Raw genomic sequence first — 18,210 nt, 5'->3', positions numbered from 1 at the left:
GCCAGTTTTTACCACTAAATATAATGATGATAATCCCACAACTTTATCTGAAGGATAAAGGGGAGGAGGCTTGAGGGGATTAAATTCTGAAGGACAGAAAAACCAAAAAAACTCTACAACTGTAGAGGGAAACACGAAAACATGGCATTTGAAGTGATCTGATGCTTTCCTTAACAGACCGAAACCAATGTTTGTAACCACATAAAATCAAAGAGGCACAAGAGCTAGAGAATCATCACCACCACTCAGCCCGAAGTGGTCTTAAAAAAACTGAGATTAGTACCAGGTATCTGAAATCGTCTGCTGGAAAATCCCCTGAATGGTGAACACCACAGTGGTGACAGTGACACCCGATCTAGGACATAAATACGCAATGACCACAGATAAATGAGGGGCGACCAAAGGGGAGTGAATGCTAAGTCACTAATTCTGCAGCGAAACAGAGAAGCTAATCATGGCCCAAGGGAGGCTGGCAGAAAAAGAAAGAATAGTCTCTGGTCTTTAAGATTCCATTTGCCCACTGGGCCGCTCATTACTGGGAAGTTATAGAAAAAAATGCAAGTGTCCCAGAGATGATGGAAAAGCTGACCTCTGCAGGCAAACTGAAACAGGAGAGATGCCCGTGTGCCTTGACTACGTAACTACCGCTGCTCGGTACAGAAGCCGGGCTGTCCGGAGAACACTGACCCTCGAGATTAGAGACCGGCTCCCAGCGGGGAAGAGCACGGGATGATGGGAAATTCCAGAGTATCTTAGGCAGTCTGCGACTGATCCATGGGGGCAGGGAAGGAGACCAATCGTCACTCACGTGCCAATGAAAGGAGGTCTTAACTCAAGGTACTTAGGATTTTTCAAAAAGAAAAATAGGAACGATGTAAAAACACATGGAAGTCATAGATTTCTGTAATTAAGAGGGAGCCAAAAAGTGGATTCACTCAATTGTAGGAGAGTCTTCCATTTCCTATTTTAGATGAGGGAAAAAGGGAAGTCAGACAGCAGCGTAAGAGAAGAGGAAACTTGGCAGTTCTTCAAAAAGCTACACATACTCCTAGGTATAGGTAGAAAAAAACCTGAAAGGAGACTCAAACAGATATTTGCATGCCAGTGTTCACTGCAGCATCACACAACAGCTGAAAGGTGTCCATCAGTACCTGAAGGGATACACAAAGTGTGGTCTATCCACACACTGGAGTATTATTTGGCAATACAAAGGAATGACGGGTGGCACAGGCTACAACATGGATGAACCTTGAAAACGTGACGCTAAGTGAAAGAAACCAGATGCAAAAGGACAAATATCATATGATTCCATTTATATGAAATGTCCAGAATAGGCGAGTCCACAGAGACAGAAAGTAGATTAGTGGTTATCAGGGGCTGGGGGAGGAGAGGGGAGTTATTGCTTAATGGTTGTGGGGTTTCTATCTGGCGTGATGATAAAATTTTGGAAATAGCTAGTGGCAATGGTTGCAGAGTACTGTGAATGTAATCAACGTCAATGACTTGTATGCTCAAAAATGGTAAGTTTTATGTCATATATTTCCCCCACACAAAAAAGTTCCAAAATAAAAAAAAAGTAAGGAAAGAGAATAAGAAAGTAAGGGAGGAAAAAGACGACGACGGTGTGGATGGGAAAAGAGGAAATAAGAGAAGGAAGAAAAAAGCGAGAAAACTCGTGGATGGAGGAAGGAGAAAGAAAGAGAAAGAGTGAAATGAGGAAAGAGAAGCAAGAATGAGGGAAATGAGAGGGGAGGGCAGCCCTGGAAGAGCTGGAAGCAGAGGATGGGCCCCAGGGAAAGGTCCAGGAACAGCCCTGCCCGACGGTCCCTCCTGATACCAGTTCAGGGTCCCCTGCAGTAGCCCCGGTCCTTCCTCGACACCTGAGCCTCTGCTCAGCTCCCACCTGCCTGTCCCCTGGGGTCACACCCGGCCCCGGCGTCCCAGGAGACCTGAGCTTCTCCCGGGGCGGCCTTCTCTTCCCAGCTTCCTCCGTGCAGACCACCTGCAATGGCCCTGCAGTGGCCAGCACCTCGACACGGACTCCAGCGCTACGGGATGTGCCCTCACGTGTCACAGTGGGCTTGGCCACCTTTATCGTGCGGAGGAGTAATTCGAAAGACTTTAGGGGTTAGAAAAAAAGTGACACCAAGAACTAGACCTGGCCCGTAAATTAATGGCTTTCAGATCCTGCCTTAGAATTCTTCAAGCAAAGAAACTTGGAAAAACATAGCTCTCCTGGGCGAACTAAGCTGATCTGTTGTGATCAGAAATAGAAGGTAGCAAGTTATTGATGATAACAACATATTAATCTCCAAAAGAAAACCAATGACCCTCCATGGACATTCTGGAACCACTCCTGGTTTGGAGGACATGGTGGCCCAGGGGTGGCTCTGTTCTCCTCCACGAGGGCCCGTCGTGGGGGTGTTTCTATGCCGTTCAAAGACAAACGGGGCCAGACCAGGTCTGCATCCCTCCCCGGCGGGTAGAACAGGAGGGAGGCTGCGAACACCCGTCTCCGTGCTCGTGGAGAGACAACGATGACACAGGCTTCATTCACTGTTTACAAGCTGCTCAAGAAAAGGTCCCAGGCCACCCGCCACAATGGTGGCTCTTAACGCAGGCACATCAATAGGTGACCACGGGCAGGTGAGTTCCCTCCCTCCATCAGGTCACGGCGGGCAGGTGAGTTCCCTCCCTCCATCAGGTCACGGCGGGCAGGTGAGTTCCCTCCCTCCATCAGGTCACCGCCGGCAGGTGAGTTCCCTCCCTCCATCAGGTCACGGCGGGCAGGTGAGTTCCCTCCTCACTTCTCAACTCCTGCTGTAGGAGTCTGATCCCACAGAGAGGCAAAAACTAACATCTGGGGAAGCGGTGGAGGGATTCAAGAAAGTAGTTGACTTAAATTGTTTACATTCTTTAATTAATCGGCCTTTTCAGGGTAATTACATGGTAATGACAGCACGGATTCTGCACTCGGTGATGAAACTGTATTTTCTGTATTTTCGAGTCACTGACTCTTTCTCTTTAAATGTGGGCACAGGACTCATCTGCTCAGGTAAAAACACCAGGCTGTAAACAGGTCATCACAGTGGATGCCAGCTTTCTAAAATTCCTACCTTAAAACTTGAACCATTTGCTAATTGTGAATTTGATATTTTCCAATTGCCATAAAAATACATTTTGTCAATTTACTGAAACATTGCCAGGGGTAAAACAACAAAAATTCTTAATGGCTTGAATATTAACTTATTATAATTAAGAAATATCCTTTTTGACAGCCTATTGTACAATTCTTTGTTTTATATAAATTTAATCCTTAGGGAAAGTCCTAGATAAGCCATGATTTGGAGTGAGGGAGACCACTGAAAAGACACACATGTACTTTCAAAGGGAGGGGTGGTCGCTGTGGAGACTCAAGCAGAAGGTTCCCGTGAGGGTCACGAGAGGACACACAGGGAGTGTTTAATTGCAGTGCTGATGTATAGCAAGGGGTCAATAATTGCGCGCAATGATTATTGCTAATAGATGGTCTACTATCTTGGTTTTCTGTTTTGTGATTTTCTCTTTTAAAGAAACATCACTAAATCTAAATTTTGATAGAAGATATTTTATTTTCATGACATCGAGAACAAAGAAATCCTCTGTGTGTGCGTGCGTGTGTGTGTACACGTGCAGAACATGAAGTTAAGGATTCTGGTAGGTTCTCCTAGGGCTGTTTAGTAACCATGCCTACAGTACATCTCGATTTTGCAGAAAGTCAACTGAAACGGAGAAGCATTCCCTCCTGCAGAAAGCAAGACCAATCCAAATGAAAACCAAGTCAAAGAACAAAGCTACCTACTTATTCAATTAAGAAGAGTCAAATCAGGTTATTGAGGTGCCCAGTGTGCAATGCGAGGGTTCCATCCTCTACGTCCCCCCAATGACTGAGGCCACGGGGAGCACCAAACCCTTGGTGGATTCAAGACAGATTTCTGAAAACATCCCACACCGATCGCTTGCTTGGGCGTCGCCAATTCCTCACCTCGTACACAAAACAGCAGAAAGAACGTTCACATTTTCCTAGCTGATGACTCTGAGACAATCTACACACCAAGAATCTGAATTAAGAGTATGACATACGAGGAAGAAACATCTTGGTTTACAACAGTTTTCTGCATATTACCATGTGCTTTAACGGGGTTAGCTTCATAATGGGCAACGTCAGCGATCATGCTGGCGGGAAAAAATCCCACCCTTTCAAACATCACTAGTCTTTCCCCACAACCGGGGAAACGACGTGGTGACAATCCTTTGGGCACAGACAGCAGAGTTCACAAAACCCAGCCATGTCGACGTGCACTCCCCACGTTACTGAAGACAAGCCAGTCGCCTGCGGGAAGAATTCATTACCTCTTTTAACGCTTTTTGCCGAGACGGAAGCTAACCGACAGAGATCTTATCTCCCCGAAGCTCGAAGCCTCCCTAGATGAATCCGGGAACCTGAACACAGTGGTCCCGTAACCGAATCTGTCCTCCATGCTCAACACGTGTGCTCGGCGGCCAATGCCATGAAATACCTTCAATATTCTCAAACATGCTATGATTAAACAGAAATTAGACGGAAACAAGGGAAGCCTAAAAACTGACTAGGAGTTCGGATGCTCTAAATGGCTAACACGTCCATTTTTCGCCTGAAACCCTCTCCAAGTGCAGTTTTGCTATTAGGCGAAACTCAAAGAAAGGTAATCAATTCCAACTCAAAAGCACTTATCCTGGGAGGACGGTGTGCACAGCACTTCAAATCCCTGGCTGCCTGCCAAAATCCAGACACCAGCCATCTACGCTTCTGACTAGGCGAGGAGCACAGGGGCCATGCATAATTGACTAGAAGACGGGCTAGAACTGCGGCCAATCAGTGTGTGATCAAAAACGCGTGGAATATTCAGCACCACTTGATTACACGGAGGCTCGTCCTCTCACTCTCCTCATGAAATCTCTTCAAGGTCCAGAGTACTGTAATAAGATCATTACTGTCAGGCGGTACGAATCGCAGGCAATGAGTCTTGGGATAGGAAGTCATACTTCACAAGCTCCCCTGGTCTCTCTCTCTCTCTTTTTTTTTTTTTTTTGTATTTTACTGCATGCAGAGGCAGCAAGGCAACGAGGTGGCAGATAATGATCACATCACTGTGTGGCAACTAGAAAGGCACTTTTAAGAAAAAGCAGAGAGACATCAGCTTAAGAGAAAACTAAAACATTTTCCCTTTGCTTTTTTTCCCCTTAAAAAAAATTAAATAGAATTAAACTGTGTGCGGTAGTCGCTTTCATGAACTCTGAGATAATGTCACTGAATTTAACCATTTGAGAGATTTTCATATGGCAGCAAAGCCCATTACCCCACAGACAAATGGCCAATTTTCTCCGTGTCCCAAGTACAAAAGAAGCCTTGTTAGGTTGTGTGTGTATCTCAGTGGCGATGCCTGAAGTTTGCACCGTACCTGCTTCTTTCGTTGGTGATGACACCCTGGGTTTAATACCTGGGGCCTCTTATATGTCTGAGATGAGAAAGGGGTGGAGTTGAAAGGCAGGGGCGCATTAGCAAAGATTCCTAAATAAACGCACCAAGTTTATCTCGAGCCACACCCACTCTAGAGCGTTAATCATACATCGCAATAAAATGAGAGCGCGCGGTGATCACACCTGGCAACGAGGTACGGCAGACATCTGATCATACTTAAATCAGCAAAGCAGGATTCCAGTGAATGATGGGGAGCTTAATCAAGAGCTCCCCTTCTCCCTCCAACTGTCCTGAAAAATGCTCACTCCCCTTGTCCAAAAACCCACAAAGGATATCATCCTCACAACGAACTTAAAAGCTGGGCTCACTGCATCTGAGTTAAACATCCCTAAGTTCAAAAAAGTTAAGTGATGTTCCCTGCCTGTTCTCTAATCCTGCACATTCTAATTGTCTGCAGAGTAGCTGAAGCAGTGATCCTCATCCCTCGTGGAATGTATAACACACACACACACACACACACAGAGACACATGTGAGAAAAGCAATATTGTTTGTAAAGAAGCCATGTCACAACAAAGGTCCTGAGAAAAGATGCTGAGATCAAAACTAGGAAAGGAATCACTGCTTCCAAGTTCTTAAGGGCAATGGTGGGGGGTGATGGGCACGCAGCCCCCCACCAGCTGTGATGAGGCGAAGCAGCGCCAGGAGTCACAGGGCTGAACCACGACCTGCAGAAGCCTCCTCTGCACACCCAAGCCGCTGAAGGCCTTTCCAGGCGGACAGCACAGGTACAAGGCAAGCCACACAGACTTCCAAGTCCTAGAGGCCTGATGTAGACCCCCAATTCACACTCACCTGCCCATCTCTGGCAAATTACTTAACGTCACTGAACCTTTGTCCTCATTTGTGAAAACAGAGATAACACCACCTCCCTGCTGGACACTACGGGTTGTATGAAGGATGCAATGAGGTAACAACTGTCTAAGAGCAGGCACTGAATCCTGGCTTCCTTCTTTGATGCTTGAAGACCTATTCTAACAAGGGAGGCAAGACCCCGGGGAGGGAGGGGGCGTGAACAGAACAGGCGTGATCCACAGTGACTGCGTCCATGAAGCCCACAGATAGGAATAGAAAGTTACAAGGCTTTGTGGACCGAATGTTTGTGTCCTCCCGAAGTTCATCTGTTGAAGCCCTAACCCCCATGTGATGATGACACCTGGAGATGAGGACTTTGGGAGATAATCAGGGTTGGATGAAGTCGTGAGGGTGGGGCCCATAGGATGTGGTTAGTGGCCTTATAAGACAGAGAAAGAGCTCTCTGTGCACTGAGGCCCCTCCTGGACCTTGGTCTGAGCAGATCGCATCACACCCTGGGTCTCAGTTTCATAGCTGAATGGAGTGACATCCAAAGACTCTGACAGCTCCACCATTTTGAGAACATCAAGAAAATGACTTTGAGAGATTATCTTGGAATCCCCTAAAAGTCGGTTGACTCGGGGTCTCCCCACCCAGGCAGAATTCCAACCCCAGGATGCCTGGGGGGAAATGGCTGTCCTGAGTCCTCCTGATGGACAATGGAGGCTGCGGGTGGTTCATGCAGAAAAAGCAGCTCTAAGTTTAGGGCCAACAAAAGGAACTGGGGTCGGCCACAGATCTGTACTTGTAGACAGCAAGCTTGAGAGCAGTTTGCATCTTTCAAAGGCGAGTCCACTCTTACGTACAGCAGGAGGCTGAGTATGTCTTGTTGCATCAGGAGTGTCCGCAGGGCCCTGGAGCTCCAAGCCACCTTACACCAAGATTTATCATGTGTTCACTTTTCATATTTTTTCCCTTTTTTGGAATAGCAGATATTTCATTCTGGAGCCTCCAACACCCAGGGTGCTGGGTCGAGGTCCCTTGGGCTCCCTGCACAGGCTGCTCGGGTGGCCACGGCTTATTTAGAGATCTGCTTTATACACCAGACAGTGGGCATGCTGAAGGCAGGGGCCACCTCAGTCACTTTTCCATCCAGTCCCAGGCATAGCTCCTGGCCTGCAGTAGGTGATTAATGCACTTTCATGGAACTGAATCTAACTCTTTAGTTTGCGTGTACTTAAAAAAAAGGACCAAAAAATCCTTCTCTTGTTGTCAGCTCATCATGATGGGAATCCTCTGTTCTGGCTTCTCCTGCTGTGATCAACTCATCTTTGTTTATTTCCAACCCACAGACTTCCACAAAGGATCTGTGACCACTGACAGCTTGTGTGTGTTTGTGTCAGAAGGACTGTACCCTGCAGGATGGCTTTTGAGTCAACTGTGCCCCGTCTAGGATGTCAATGTCTAGAGTAAACCCAGATCTACTCAATTTCAGCAAGTTCATTCTTGTGGAAGCTGGAGTTACAACCTGAGAACTCTCTTTGGAAAAATGATCTGGTTTGTGGGGAGTAGGCAAGTCCATCAGAATATCCAGTGTCTCCTATCACTTCCGCCTCAAGGGCGAAGAAACCCAGCCAACCTGGCTCCCTCATCAAAGTTGCTGCATTTCAGGAATATCATCCAGGAAGATGTTCCAGTTCTTGGTTTTTCCCATTTGCTCTAATTAACTGCTCAGCTTACTGATGTAGAGGCACGTACCAACGAGTTTACTAACAAGGAAGTTCAATTAAGAAGTCCTTACTGTTAGAAGAAATTACTGTTGATTACGGAATTTTGATGGAATGGATGATGGAGACTTCTGATTTTCTTTCCTTTCACTGAAGGTAGCTGCCAAAATTGTAACAAGGGGTAGATAAGGAGTGCTGCTGAAATGTTCACAAATAGGAGATCCAAGAGTGACCCACAACAGTCACACCTGGCAGCTTTCATAATCTCCCCTAGCTTTCCCCTCTAGACACCTCCAAACAATACAAAATCACACGAGTCACACGAGAAAGCCCCTGTGGACAAGAAGCAAGCCATGGTGGTAGCTCCTTGGCCATCATGGGTTCTTGCCAGTCATGTGAGCACCATTGCATCTAACATGGAGTAACCAGCATGTTAACTGTGCCCAAGGAGAGAGGAAAGCTGAGAACATGCCGGTGATAAGACACTTAAATAACAAAACGGCCCTCCCAATCACGCTGTGCAAAATCCCCAAATTACCACTGATGCCCCAAACTGCCCAACCCTCAACATGACCCAATGGTCACAGATGAACCCGAGCTTTGATACACCTGTGGACTGCTTTCTTGTAAAAATGAGTACGCAGGGGGCTTCCCTGGTGGCGCCGTGGTTGAGAATCCACCTGCCAATGCAGGGGACACAGGTTCGAGCCCTGGTCCGGGAAGATCTCACATGCTGTGGAGCAACTAAGCTCGTGTGCCACAACTACTGAGCCTGTGCTCCAGAGCCCACGAGCCACAACTACTGAGCCCACAATGCTGCAACTACTGAAGCCCACGCGCCTAGAGCCCGTGCTCCGCAACAAGAGAAGCCACCAAAATGAGAAGCTCGTGAACCACAAGGAAGAGTGGCCCCCACTCGCCGCAATTAGAGAAAGCCCACGTGCAGCAACGAAGACCCAACACAGCCAAAAATAAATAGATAAATTAAAAAAAAATGAGTATGCAGGGAAAATATTGTACAATGCTCCTGTGTAATAATTCTTCATTTCCTCTCCAAAGTCTTCCAAACTATCAACTAAGAAAAATTTTTTCAGAAGATAAAAGGTAACTGATCAATTACAGCAACATCTGTTTTCTTAGCATCTAAGTGAAAACAAAACTTTGTTTTGTGACTAATTCAATCAATACCACTGGTGTTTCAGGTTGTTGTAAATAGAAGACATTTAATGAAAGTGATGTTTTTTGTGGCGTTTTATTAAATAAGATAACCATTATGTATTAAATCTGCAGAATCTACAATTAAGTTCTACAACATGTTAGCTTCCCCTAACTTTTACAACTCAATGCTGTGTTGTCTTTCTTCTGGACCACCCATGCCTCTCTTAAGTATTCTGCCTGAAATCCTAGGTACAGTTTCTGGTGCAAGTCTTATTCTCATATTAAGGCTATGAATGCCTTGGGGTGAGAGAGAAACAGTTTTATTCCTCTTGTCTCCCATGGAGCCAAACACACAGTGCTTCCTCTGTGCTTGTTGCTTAATATTTGATGAAAGAATAAAATGATTCACAATGTCAGGTTCTTCTCTGAAAGAACGAAGGAAAACTAAGTCCTGTCTGACCTCTGCAACTTGGAGTTAATGAAATTTGTAAACATGTTGGAGACCTCACCTCTGATGGCTTAGTGGGTACAGTGGTGATGGGCAATTTTTCTACTGTAATGGACAGAGGCCAGTTGTGACTTTTTCTCTACAGGATAGTATTTCAATATCTATCCAGGATCAACCATACAATGAGTCTATAAAGACCCAGAATGAACAACCAGGGGGTGGAGATGAGAAGGATAAAATAAATTTCCTTCTGAGACCTTTAGTAAAAAGCACCATGAACCCAAGGGGACCAACAAAACAAAACAAAACAAAACCTCACAAAAAACAAACAAGCAAAACCCAACAACAACAGGATTTCTGCATACCCCCTTGTATAATCAGACTGGGTAAATCCAGACTGGCCCTGCATTTTTTAAAATTTTATTTTATTTTTAATTAATTAATTAATTAATTAATTTATTTATTTATGGCTGTGCTGGGTCTTCGTTTCTGTGCGAGGGCTTTCTCTAGTTGCGGCAAGCGGGGGCCACTCTTCATCGCAGTGCGCGGGCCTCTCACTGTCGCGGCCTCTCTTGTTGCGGAGCACAGGCTCCAGACGCGCAGGCTCAGTAGTTGTGGCTCACGGGCCTAGTTGCTCCGCGGCATGTGGGATCTTCCCAGACCAGGGCTTGAACCCGTATCCCCTGCATTGGCAGGCAGATTCTCAACCACTGCGCCACCAGGGAAGCCCTGGCCCTGCATTTTTAAAGAAAGATCTTTGCTACACAACTTCTAGATGTGATGATTCATATAAAAGTCAGTGTCTTTACGTGGAATCTGAGAAATATCAAGGAAGCCACTCTGCCTGCCCCACTCCTAGATTCAAAAGCCGCTCCACACACCTCAAAGACTTGCTTTTTGCCTGGTGGAAAGAGTTTGAGGCAGAGAATCAAGAGACAGTTCTGTCACCTACCAGCAACCTGACCCTGGACAAGAAAGCCACTTAACCTCTCTCTACTTCCGCCTTTTCACTGGGGAAACAGGAAAATTAACACTTGATGCAAACTTGCATGAATGTTATAAAACTAACGAGAACCACCAGATTGGGGAACCACAGAACTGGGACCGCAGAGACCACTGGTACATTTCAGCCACAATAATCTCACTCCTGAACCCTGGATAAGAAGATACGCAGAAAGGAGGGTGATTCAAAGGCAATGCCAAAATACGGTAAGTCATTAAAGATCTGCAAAATCCCCACTACCCAAGAGCTTTCCAGGCACACACCCTTCAACTTGGCTCTGGCCATGAACCCAGGGCCCCTGGGGCCAGCATCCTTCTAGAACCCGGATTCTGCTACAGTGGCCCAACCAGCGCTGGACTTGCTACGGGGGACCAGGAACCTTGCCTCTCAGGACAGCCCCAGCTCTTACAAAGTTTTCCTTTTAGTATCTGAACCAAAATCCACCTCCTTGAAACTTCCACCCATTGGTCCCAATGAAACCTATCAGGGCCACCCAGGACAATTTGGGACTCTCTTTCCATGGTTTGAACACAGTTAGGACGCCCCCATGCCTCTTGTGCTGTGTCACCATCTTCCTTACCGACACGTGGACTGACTTCTGTTGATCTACAATCATCACAGAGATCAGCACCCAGATCTGAACATACCCATTTTCTTAAATATAACTAATAATTCTGAGCAAATCAAATCCAATTTAAAATCAAGACTGTCACTGATATTTTAATATCCGTTGTCCCCAATGGTCTATTAAATAAGAATACAAGTAGTATTCGGGATACAGAAGTTTTGTTAAAAAAGGTTAATACCGCCTTCACATTTTTAATGGTAAGGCTGGAGGATGCTGGTTTCTAAGAAGCTTAACGTCAAAGTTAAACTCAACGGTGAAGTGCCCTATTTCTGACGTTCTTAATGAACAGTCGTTTTCCCAGATAAAAACATCACAAAGGTGCATATCGTATCAAACAGGGCCACAGAATTTGAAAAACTCTCACATATTTTTAGAGACTATATGTATGGAAAGAACAGATCTAAACCTGGGGGAGCCTCCAGGTAGGTAGATAGGGGGTCAGATGCCCGGTGATGCAGAATGTGCTGGAGAAGTACATAGGGTCTTCTGGCAGTTAGCATGGCAGCCCTTCACCTGCCCAAAGACACACCTCAGGTCTCAGTCCTGGGAACACCTAGGCACACACCCACCTGTCTGAGGAACTTCTGCTTTAAATGACATACGTCACCCACACTAGCTTGTACGTCTCAATTCTTCCACACTTACCTAAGGAGGGGGCTGGAATACTTTACAATACTGACTCTTTAAATGATAGTAATAATTATATATGAGCCCGCTGACTATGTTGGAACTCAAGATACTCATAAAGGAATTCTTCAGTCATAGTTTCTACTCCTATAATTCACTAGACTCATTCCATTCATTTTATTTTTTAATTTTTAAAATTTTTAAAAATTTTTTAATTTTTAAATTTTTTTTTATACAGCAGGTTCTTATTAGTCATCCATTTTATACACATCAGTGTGTACATGTCAATCCAAATCGTCCAATTCATCCCACCACCATACCCCCCCGTGGCTTTCCCACCTTGGTGTCCATAGGTTTGTTCTCTACATCTGTGTCTCAATTTCTGCCCTGCAAACCGGTTCATCTGTACCATTTTTCTAGGTTCCACATACATGCGTTAATATACGATATTTGTTCTTCTCTTTCTGACTTACTTCACTCTGTATGACAGTCTCTAGATCCATCCACGTCTCTACAAATGACCCAACTGCGTTCCTTTTTATGGCTGAGTAATATTCCATTGTATATATGTACCACTGCTTCTTTATCCATTTGTCTGTCGATGGGCATTTAGGCTGCTTCCATGACCTGACTATTGTAAATAGTGCTGCAATGAACACTGGGGTGCATCATGTGTCTTTTTGAATTATGGTTTTCTCAGGGTATATGCCCAGTAGTGGGACTGCTGGATCATATGGTAATTCTATTTTTAGTTTTTTAAGGAACCTCCATACTGTTCTCCATAGTGGCTGTATCAATTTACATTCCCACCAACAGTGCAAGAGGGTTCCCTTTTCTCCACACCCTCTCCAGCATTCATTGTTTGTAGATTTTCTGATGATGCCCATTCTAACTGGTGTGAGGTGATACCTCATTGTAGTTTTGATTTGTATTTCTCTAATAATTAGTGATGTTGAGCAGCTTTTCATGTGCTTCTTGGCCATCTGTATGTCTTCTTTGGAGAAATGTCTATTTAGGTCTTCTGCCCATTTTTGGATTGGGTTGTTTGTTTTTTTAATATTGAGCTGCATGAGCTGTTTATATATTTTGGAGATTAATCCTTTGACCACTGATTCGTTTGCAAACAGTTTCTCCCATTCTGAGAGTTGTCTTTTTGTCTTGTTTATGGTTTCGTTTGCTGTGCAAAAGCTTTGAAGTTTCATTAGGTCCCATTTGTTTATTTTTGTTTTTATTTCCATAACTCTAGGAGGTGGATCAAAAAAGATCTTGCTGTGATTTACGTCAAAGAGTGTTCTTCCTATGTTTTCCTCTAAGAGTTTTATAGTGTCTGGTCTTACATTTAGGTCTCGAATCCATTTTGAGTTTATTTTTGTGTATGGTGTTAGGGATTGTTCTAATTTCATTCTTTTACATGTAGCTGTCCAGTTTTCCCAGCATCACTTATTGAAGAGACTGTCTTTTCTCCATTGTACATCCTTGCCTCCTTTGTCATAGATTAGTTGACCACAGGTGCGTGGGTTTATCTCTGGGGTTTCTATCTTGTTCCGTTGATCTGTTTCTGTTTTTGTGCCAGTACCATATTGTCTTGATTACTGTAGCTTTGTAGTACAGTCTGAAGTCAGGGAGTCTGATTCCTCCAGCTCCGTTTTTTTCCCTCAAGATTGCTTTGGCTATTTGGGGTCTTTTGTGTCTCCATACAAATTTTAAGATTTTTTGTTCTAGTTCTGTAAAAAATGCCATTGGTAATTTGATAGGGATTGCACTGAATCTGGAGATTGCTTTGGGTAGTACAGTCGTTTTCACAATATTGATTCTTCCAATCCAAGAACATGGTATATCTCTCCATCTGTTGGTATCATCTTTAATTTCTTTCATCAGTGTCATAGTTTTCTGCATACAGGTCTTTTGTCCATTCATTTTAAATTCTAAGTATAAGAAAATGATTGTTCTTAATTTAGGTGACAGCATTTTCTTTTTAAAAAAATTCATCTTATTTATTTATTTATTTTTGGCTGCGTTGGGTCTTTGTTGCTGCACGCGGGTTTTCTCTAGTTGCGGAGGCTACTCTTTGTTGTGGTGCATGGGCTTCTCATCGTGGTGGCTTCTCTTGTTGCGGAGCACAGGCTCTAGGTGCGTGGGCTTCAGTAGTTGTGGCTCGTGGGCTCAGGAGTTGTGGCTTGCAGGCTCTAGAGAGTAGGCTCAGTAGTTGTGGCGCATGGGCTTAGTTGCTCCGCCGCATGTGGGATCTTCCTGGACCAGTGATCGAACCCGTGTCCCCTGCATTGGCAGGTGGATTCTTAACCTCTGCGCCACCAGGGAAGTCCCAAGGTGACAGCATTTTCTACCATTCTGTGTAGAACTACTGTTCTACTGTTCTTCTGCAGAAAAGAACTACTAAAATCGAGTCTGATGAGGGCCAGGGTAGCGAGAAATTCATGGAAGGAAGATCCTTATTTCCATCAGGAGCACCAAGGATTCCCAGGTGGACAGAGAGTTTCTGGCTTTTCAGGCAGCATAAATACTGATGATACACTTTAGCCTTTACTTTCTGAACAAAGACGCCACAAAGGTAAGGAATATCCAGCGCTAGAACCTCTGTGCTCAGCTAAGAGCCTGGGAAGGGCGTGGGGGCTCCCTTTCGGGCTTGGCTGGGGGACGGCTCAGAAGTGCATCTGGGGAGCTCCGACCCCTCCCTCGGCGGGGCTCAGGCCAGGCCCTCGGGGGCCACGGTGGACAGAGGCTTCTTCTGGTCTACTGCGCTGATGAAAGATCAGTGGACAGACGTGCCCAGGGGCTTGTAAGAGGCACTGTGAAAGGTGTGGGCAGAACACGGCTTCCACTGGCTCACTTCCACCTGCCCTCCAATGCCCTCAGAGGCAGGCCTGGGTGGCGGCAGCAGTAGCTCTCACACCCTTTGGTTTCTGGTTGGGTCTGGTCAAGGAGGTGGCGGCATGAGACCAGAGGCAGGGAGGAGAGTGAGGTTAGGCGCTTCCCCTGCGCTCCCTCACCCTCAGGGTCACTGGGGTGGTACATGTCCCTCTGTTGAAGGACACAGCTCCTGATGGAGACCTCCCCCACACACTGCCCTCTCTGGGTCCTCATAACCGGCCTCTCCTTTCCCTGTCACCCCGCTGGGAGTCTGCACCATCCCTACAGCTCTTCCCACACCCTGCCCACACCTCTGTAGATGGTCCCTGTGGAAAATTCCCATCAACAACCCAGTTGAGGGTGCCATGTTTTTCCCGGGACCCTGACTGAAATAGCTGAACTTAATTTTTCTTATACTCTAAAGAGATTTGAGCCTAGTCATCTGTTCCAATGGGGTATGTCAAAAACTACACAATTCACCTACTTTATGGACATCGTCTAGAGAACTTTTTGCATCTGCAATTGCGACTTTCCAGCACGAGGTCAAGCAAAAGAGAATACACTGGTAATAACAAGTCATAGTGCTTTGCAGGAAAGAGAAATATTTTTTTACAATTAAAATTAAACAACCCTCTAAAAATATACAACTAGCTTTCGTTTCAAGAACAGAAGGCTTAGTTTTGATGGTTCCCACAATACACTTTGATTAAGAGTTGCTAAGAGTACTAAAAAATATTGTATATCATTGAATCGAAAATGATCTCAATTGAACGATGCATTCTGACTTCAGAGATGCGAAAATGTGAAGAAAAAAAAAATAGTGTGCCTTGGATACAATGCAATACAGCCTGTCTCCGAAAAATCTCATTTATAGGTCGGTAGGTAACTTTTCCTCAGGAAAAATGATGCGTTTTCTTTTTACAGAGAACTTGTCTTATGTTCTGTTGGAAAGACGTCACACTGTGGCATCACAGAGACAGTCCTCTTAACTGCAAAGTGAGGCCCAGCTTCCTCTCTAATCATTAGCGTTGAACTTCTGCACACACACAACCATCACTCGTCGTTCATGCCTGAGATGCTGTTGTGGTTTCTAATTTGGGTGCTTCTTTGGTGGCCGGGGGTCTGTCTTTCTGTCTGCATCACTGCCTCAGCAGTGAGGCCCTTTAATGAAAGGGTCTGTGGTTGGTTTGGGGTTGAGGATCTGACTCAGCCTCGTCATAGGCTATTGCTTGGAGCACACAGTACAACCTCAGTAACTCAGGCGTTGGAAGATGTAAACGTCTCAGGCGTCCAACAAGCTTACAGTCACTTGGCAAATTTTCTGCAAACTCACTGGATGACCGGGACGCTGATTTGAACCCGCAGCCCGATTAAACACGCAACCACTACTAATGTATCTTATTCACACAGCTTTCACTATGTCAGTAGGTGGGTGGGATGATCAGAATGTGTAAAATGTGTGTAATGTAGTGATTGGTGGACTTGATCACCAGTTTCTACCAAGTGGCAGACACTCCTGAAAAAAGTCATTGGTTGGAAACACGTGACAAACACGGTAAGATATTTATCCGTGAAATGGGCACGAGGCCTTTACCTACAGCAAATCTTACTCTTCCCTTGGCTATGTGGGGCACAGGTTCCCCACCCTGCTGAGAGGCCATGCATCTTCCTGGCTTTACCTCAGTCCTTTTGTTGGTGGGGTGTGGCCACCTGTGCATGGCTGGGGGCTTTTTGCCGAAGTTGTTGGAAGGTGTCTGTCTCATCAATGCTCAGCATCTGTGGCCGACTTCCTTTCCAAAGGGGAAGGTCAGTGGTGTCTGGGTGGGTGCTTTGATCCATCATCATTATTTCTCACCACTGCTGATATAGCAGAATCATCCTCATTTATCATAACAGGACAGAATTGGTTTTTATTGGCTAAACTTGTTAGCAGGAAGCTATGGGAAGCAAAATGGTAAGAAATGTGGTGAAGAAGGGCTTTCGGACTCCTCCCTGCCACCGGGAGAGCCCCAGCAAGCCCCCGGACACTCGGAACCCCAGTCTCCTCATTATAAATGAAAATACCACCAACCAACTCACAGGCTTACGGTAAATGACACAGAGCACGTACTGCAAACTCCGTTCCTTCCCTGCTAACATACACGTTGTGGGTTTATAGGCCCATCTTTGGATATTAGGAGGGAACAGGTACTTTCTTTAACACTGAAACTTACAGTTTGAACAAAAGAGTATTCAGAAAAACTGTGGCAGAAATAGAGAGAAAGGATATCAGTTATGAGGGTATTTCCAGCGTATATGGAATCCTTGTTGAAACCAGATTCTTTTACTACTATTGGTCTCACCAATAATTATTCATGTTATACAACCATGTTTTGGAATTTTAATGTTCCTTTGAAGTATCTGTTTAACTTGTTTATTGAAACTACATTAATTTCACCTCCCATAATGTGTGTGTACGTGTGCATGCGTGTGTATCTCCACTTGCATCCATGGAATAAAAAAACAGAAGTCCATCAGAAGGAGCCGCTTCTGAAAGATCACATTGGGCCATCGCTGAGAATAAAACCTGACTTCAACAAGTCAAAGGAGAAGCAAGACAAACTGTGCCAGCGGGAATACTAATGCAGCTCACAAAACAAAAAGAGTGACGGACACTAATAGAAGGGGCGTTTATCATCACACGTCGCTGAAAGTCAGAATCGGTGTGGCTGTCGCACTAGAGTTAAGTCTACCGGTGTCAGGGAAGATTCCTAAATTAGGAGGCGCCGATCTTTTTTGGGGGAAGACAACATGGGACAGCTCGGTTGGAGCAGACACCTTGACCCCAGGTTGCCGGGGTCGGGGAAGACCAAACAACTTGACCAGATGTTATGAAGGGGATACCAGCGGTACCATCGACCAGGCAACAACTGCCAGGAGGTAAGACAGCTGCTGCGGTTGAACAGTCTTGAGAATCAGTGAGTGAAGAGAGGGTCCCCTAGCACCACCTTGTTAACAAAAAGCACACGCATTGACCTGCGTTATTGTGCATTTGTGGTTCTGAGGATAAATGAATCCACAAATGAGAAAAAATAAAAATTAATTTTCAGAAACGCAGACTCTGGCCCTGAAGTCCCGGGAGGCCTTACCGTCAGCAGTGCCTGAGAGGCCATCGGCTTTGAAGTTGCTGGTGCTTTTCTTCCTCCGATGCTTCTTTCTGTTGGCGTGAGGGGAGGGGGGCGGGTCGAGCTTGGGGCTGGTGGTGCTGGAGATGCTTGGGCTGGAGCACACGGAGTCACCGAGCCCCGTGTCTGCCACCGGACCGGAAAAGGCAAAAGAACGCAAAGGTCAACACTTAAAAAGTAGACTTCGCAAAAGTACTAGAGCAATGTTCCTCCAGTGCCATATCAAGCTCCGCA

General features: G+C 45.5%; 1 protein-coding gene across 14 annotated transcripts in view; it reads right to left on the bottom strand.

Moving 5' to 3' along the window:
- The window catches only part of AGAP1 (ArfGAP with GTPase domain, ankyrin repeat and PH domain 1), a 550,747-nt gene that overhangs the window by 113,389 nt on the left and 419,148 nt on the right, over window positions 1–18,210 (bottom strand). For 9 of the 14 annotated variants that reach the window (XM_082466340.1, XM_082466341.1, XM_082466330.1 and 6 more), the window contains one exon: window positions 17,941–18,102. The exons of 4 other annotated variants lie outside the window; for them this stretch is intronic. In XM_082466340.1, coding sequence (XP_082322466.1) covers window positions 17,941–18,102 — 162 coding nt within the window. Of the gene's footprint in view, window positions 1–12,249; window positions 16,750–17,940; window positions 18,103–18,210 lie in introns of those variants that run through there. One more of the 14 variants, XM_082466332.1, reaches the window with a different exon arrangement.

Source organism: Balaenoptera physalus (assembly GCF_965194825.1).
Source record: "Balaenoptera physalus genome assembly, chromosome: 6".
Lineage (NCBI taxonomy): Eukaryota > Metazoa > Chordata > Mammalia > Artiodactyla > Balaenopteridae > Balaenoptera > Balaenoptera physalus.
This window is presented reverse-complemented; position numbering and strand designations above follow the sequence as displayed.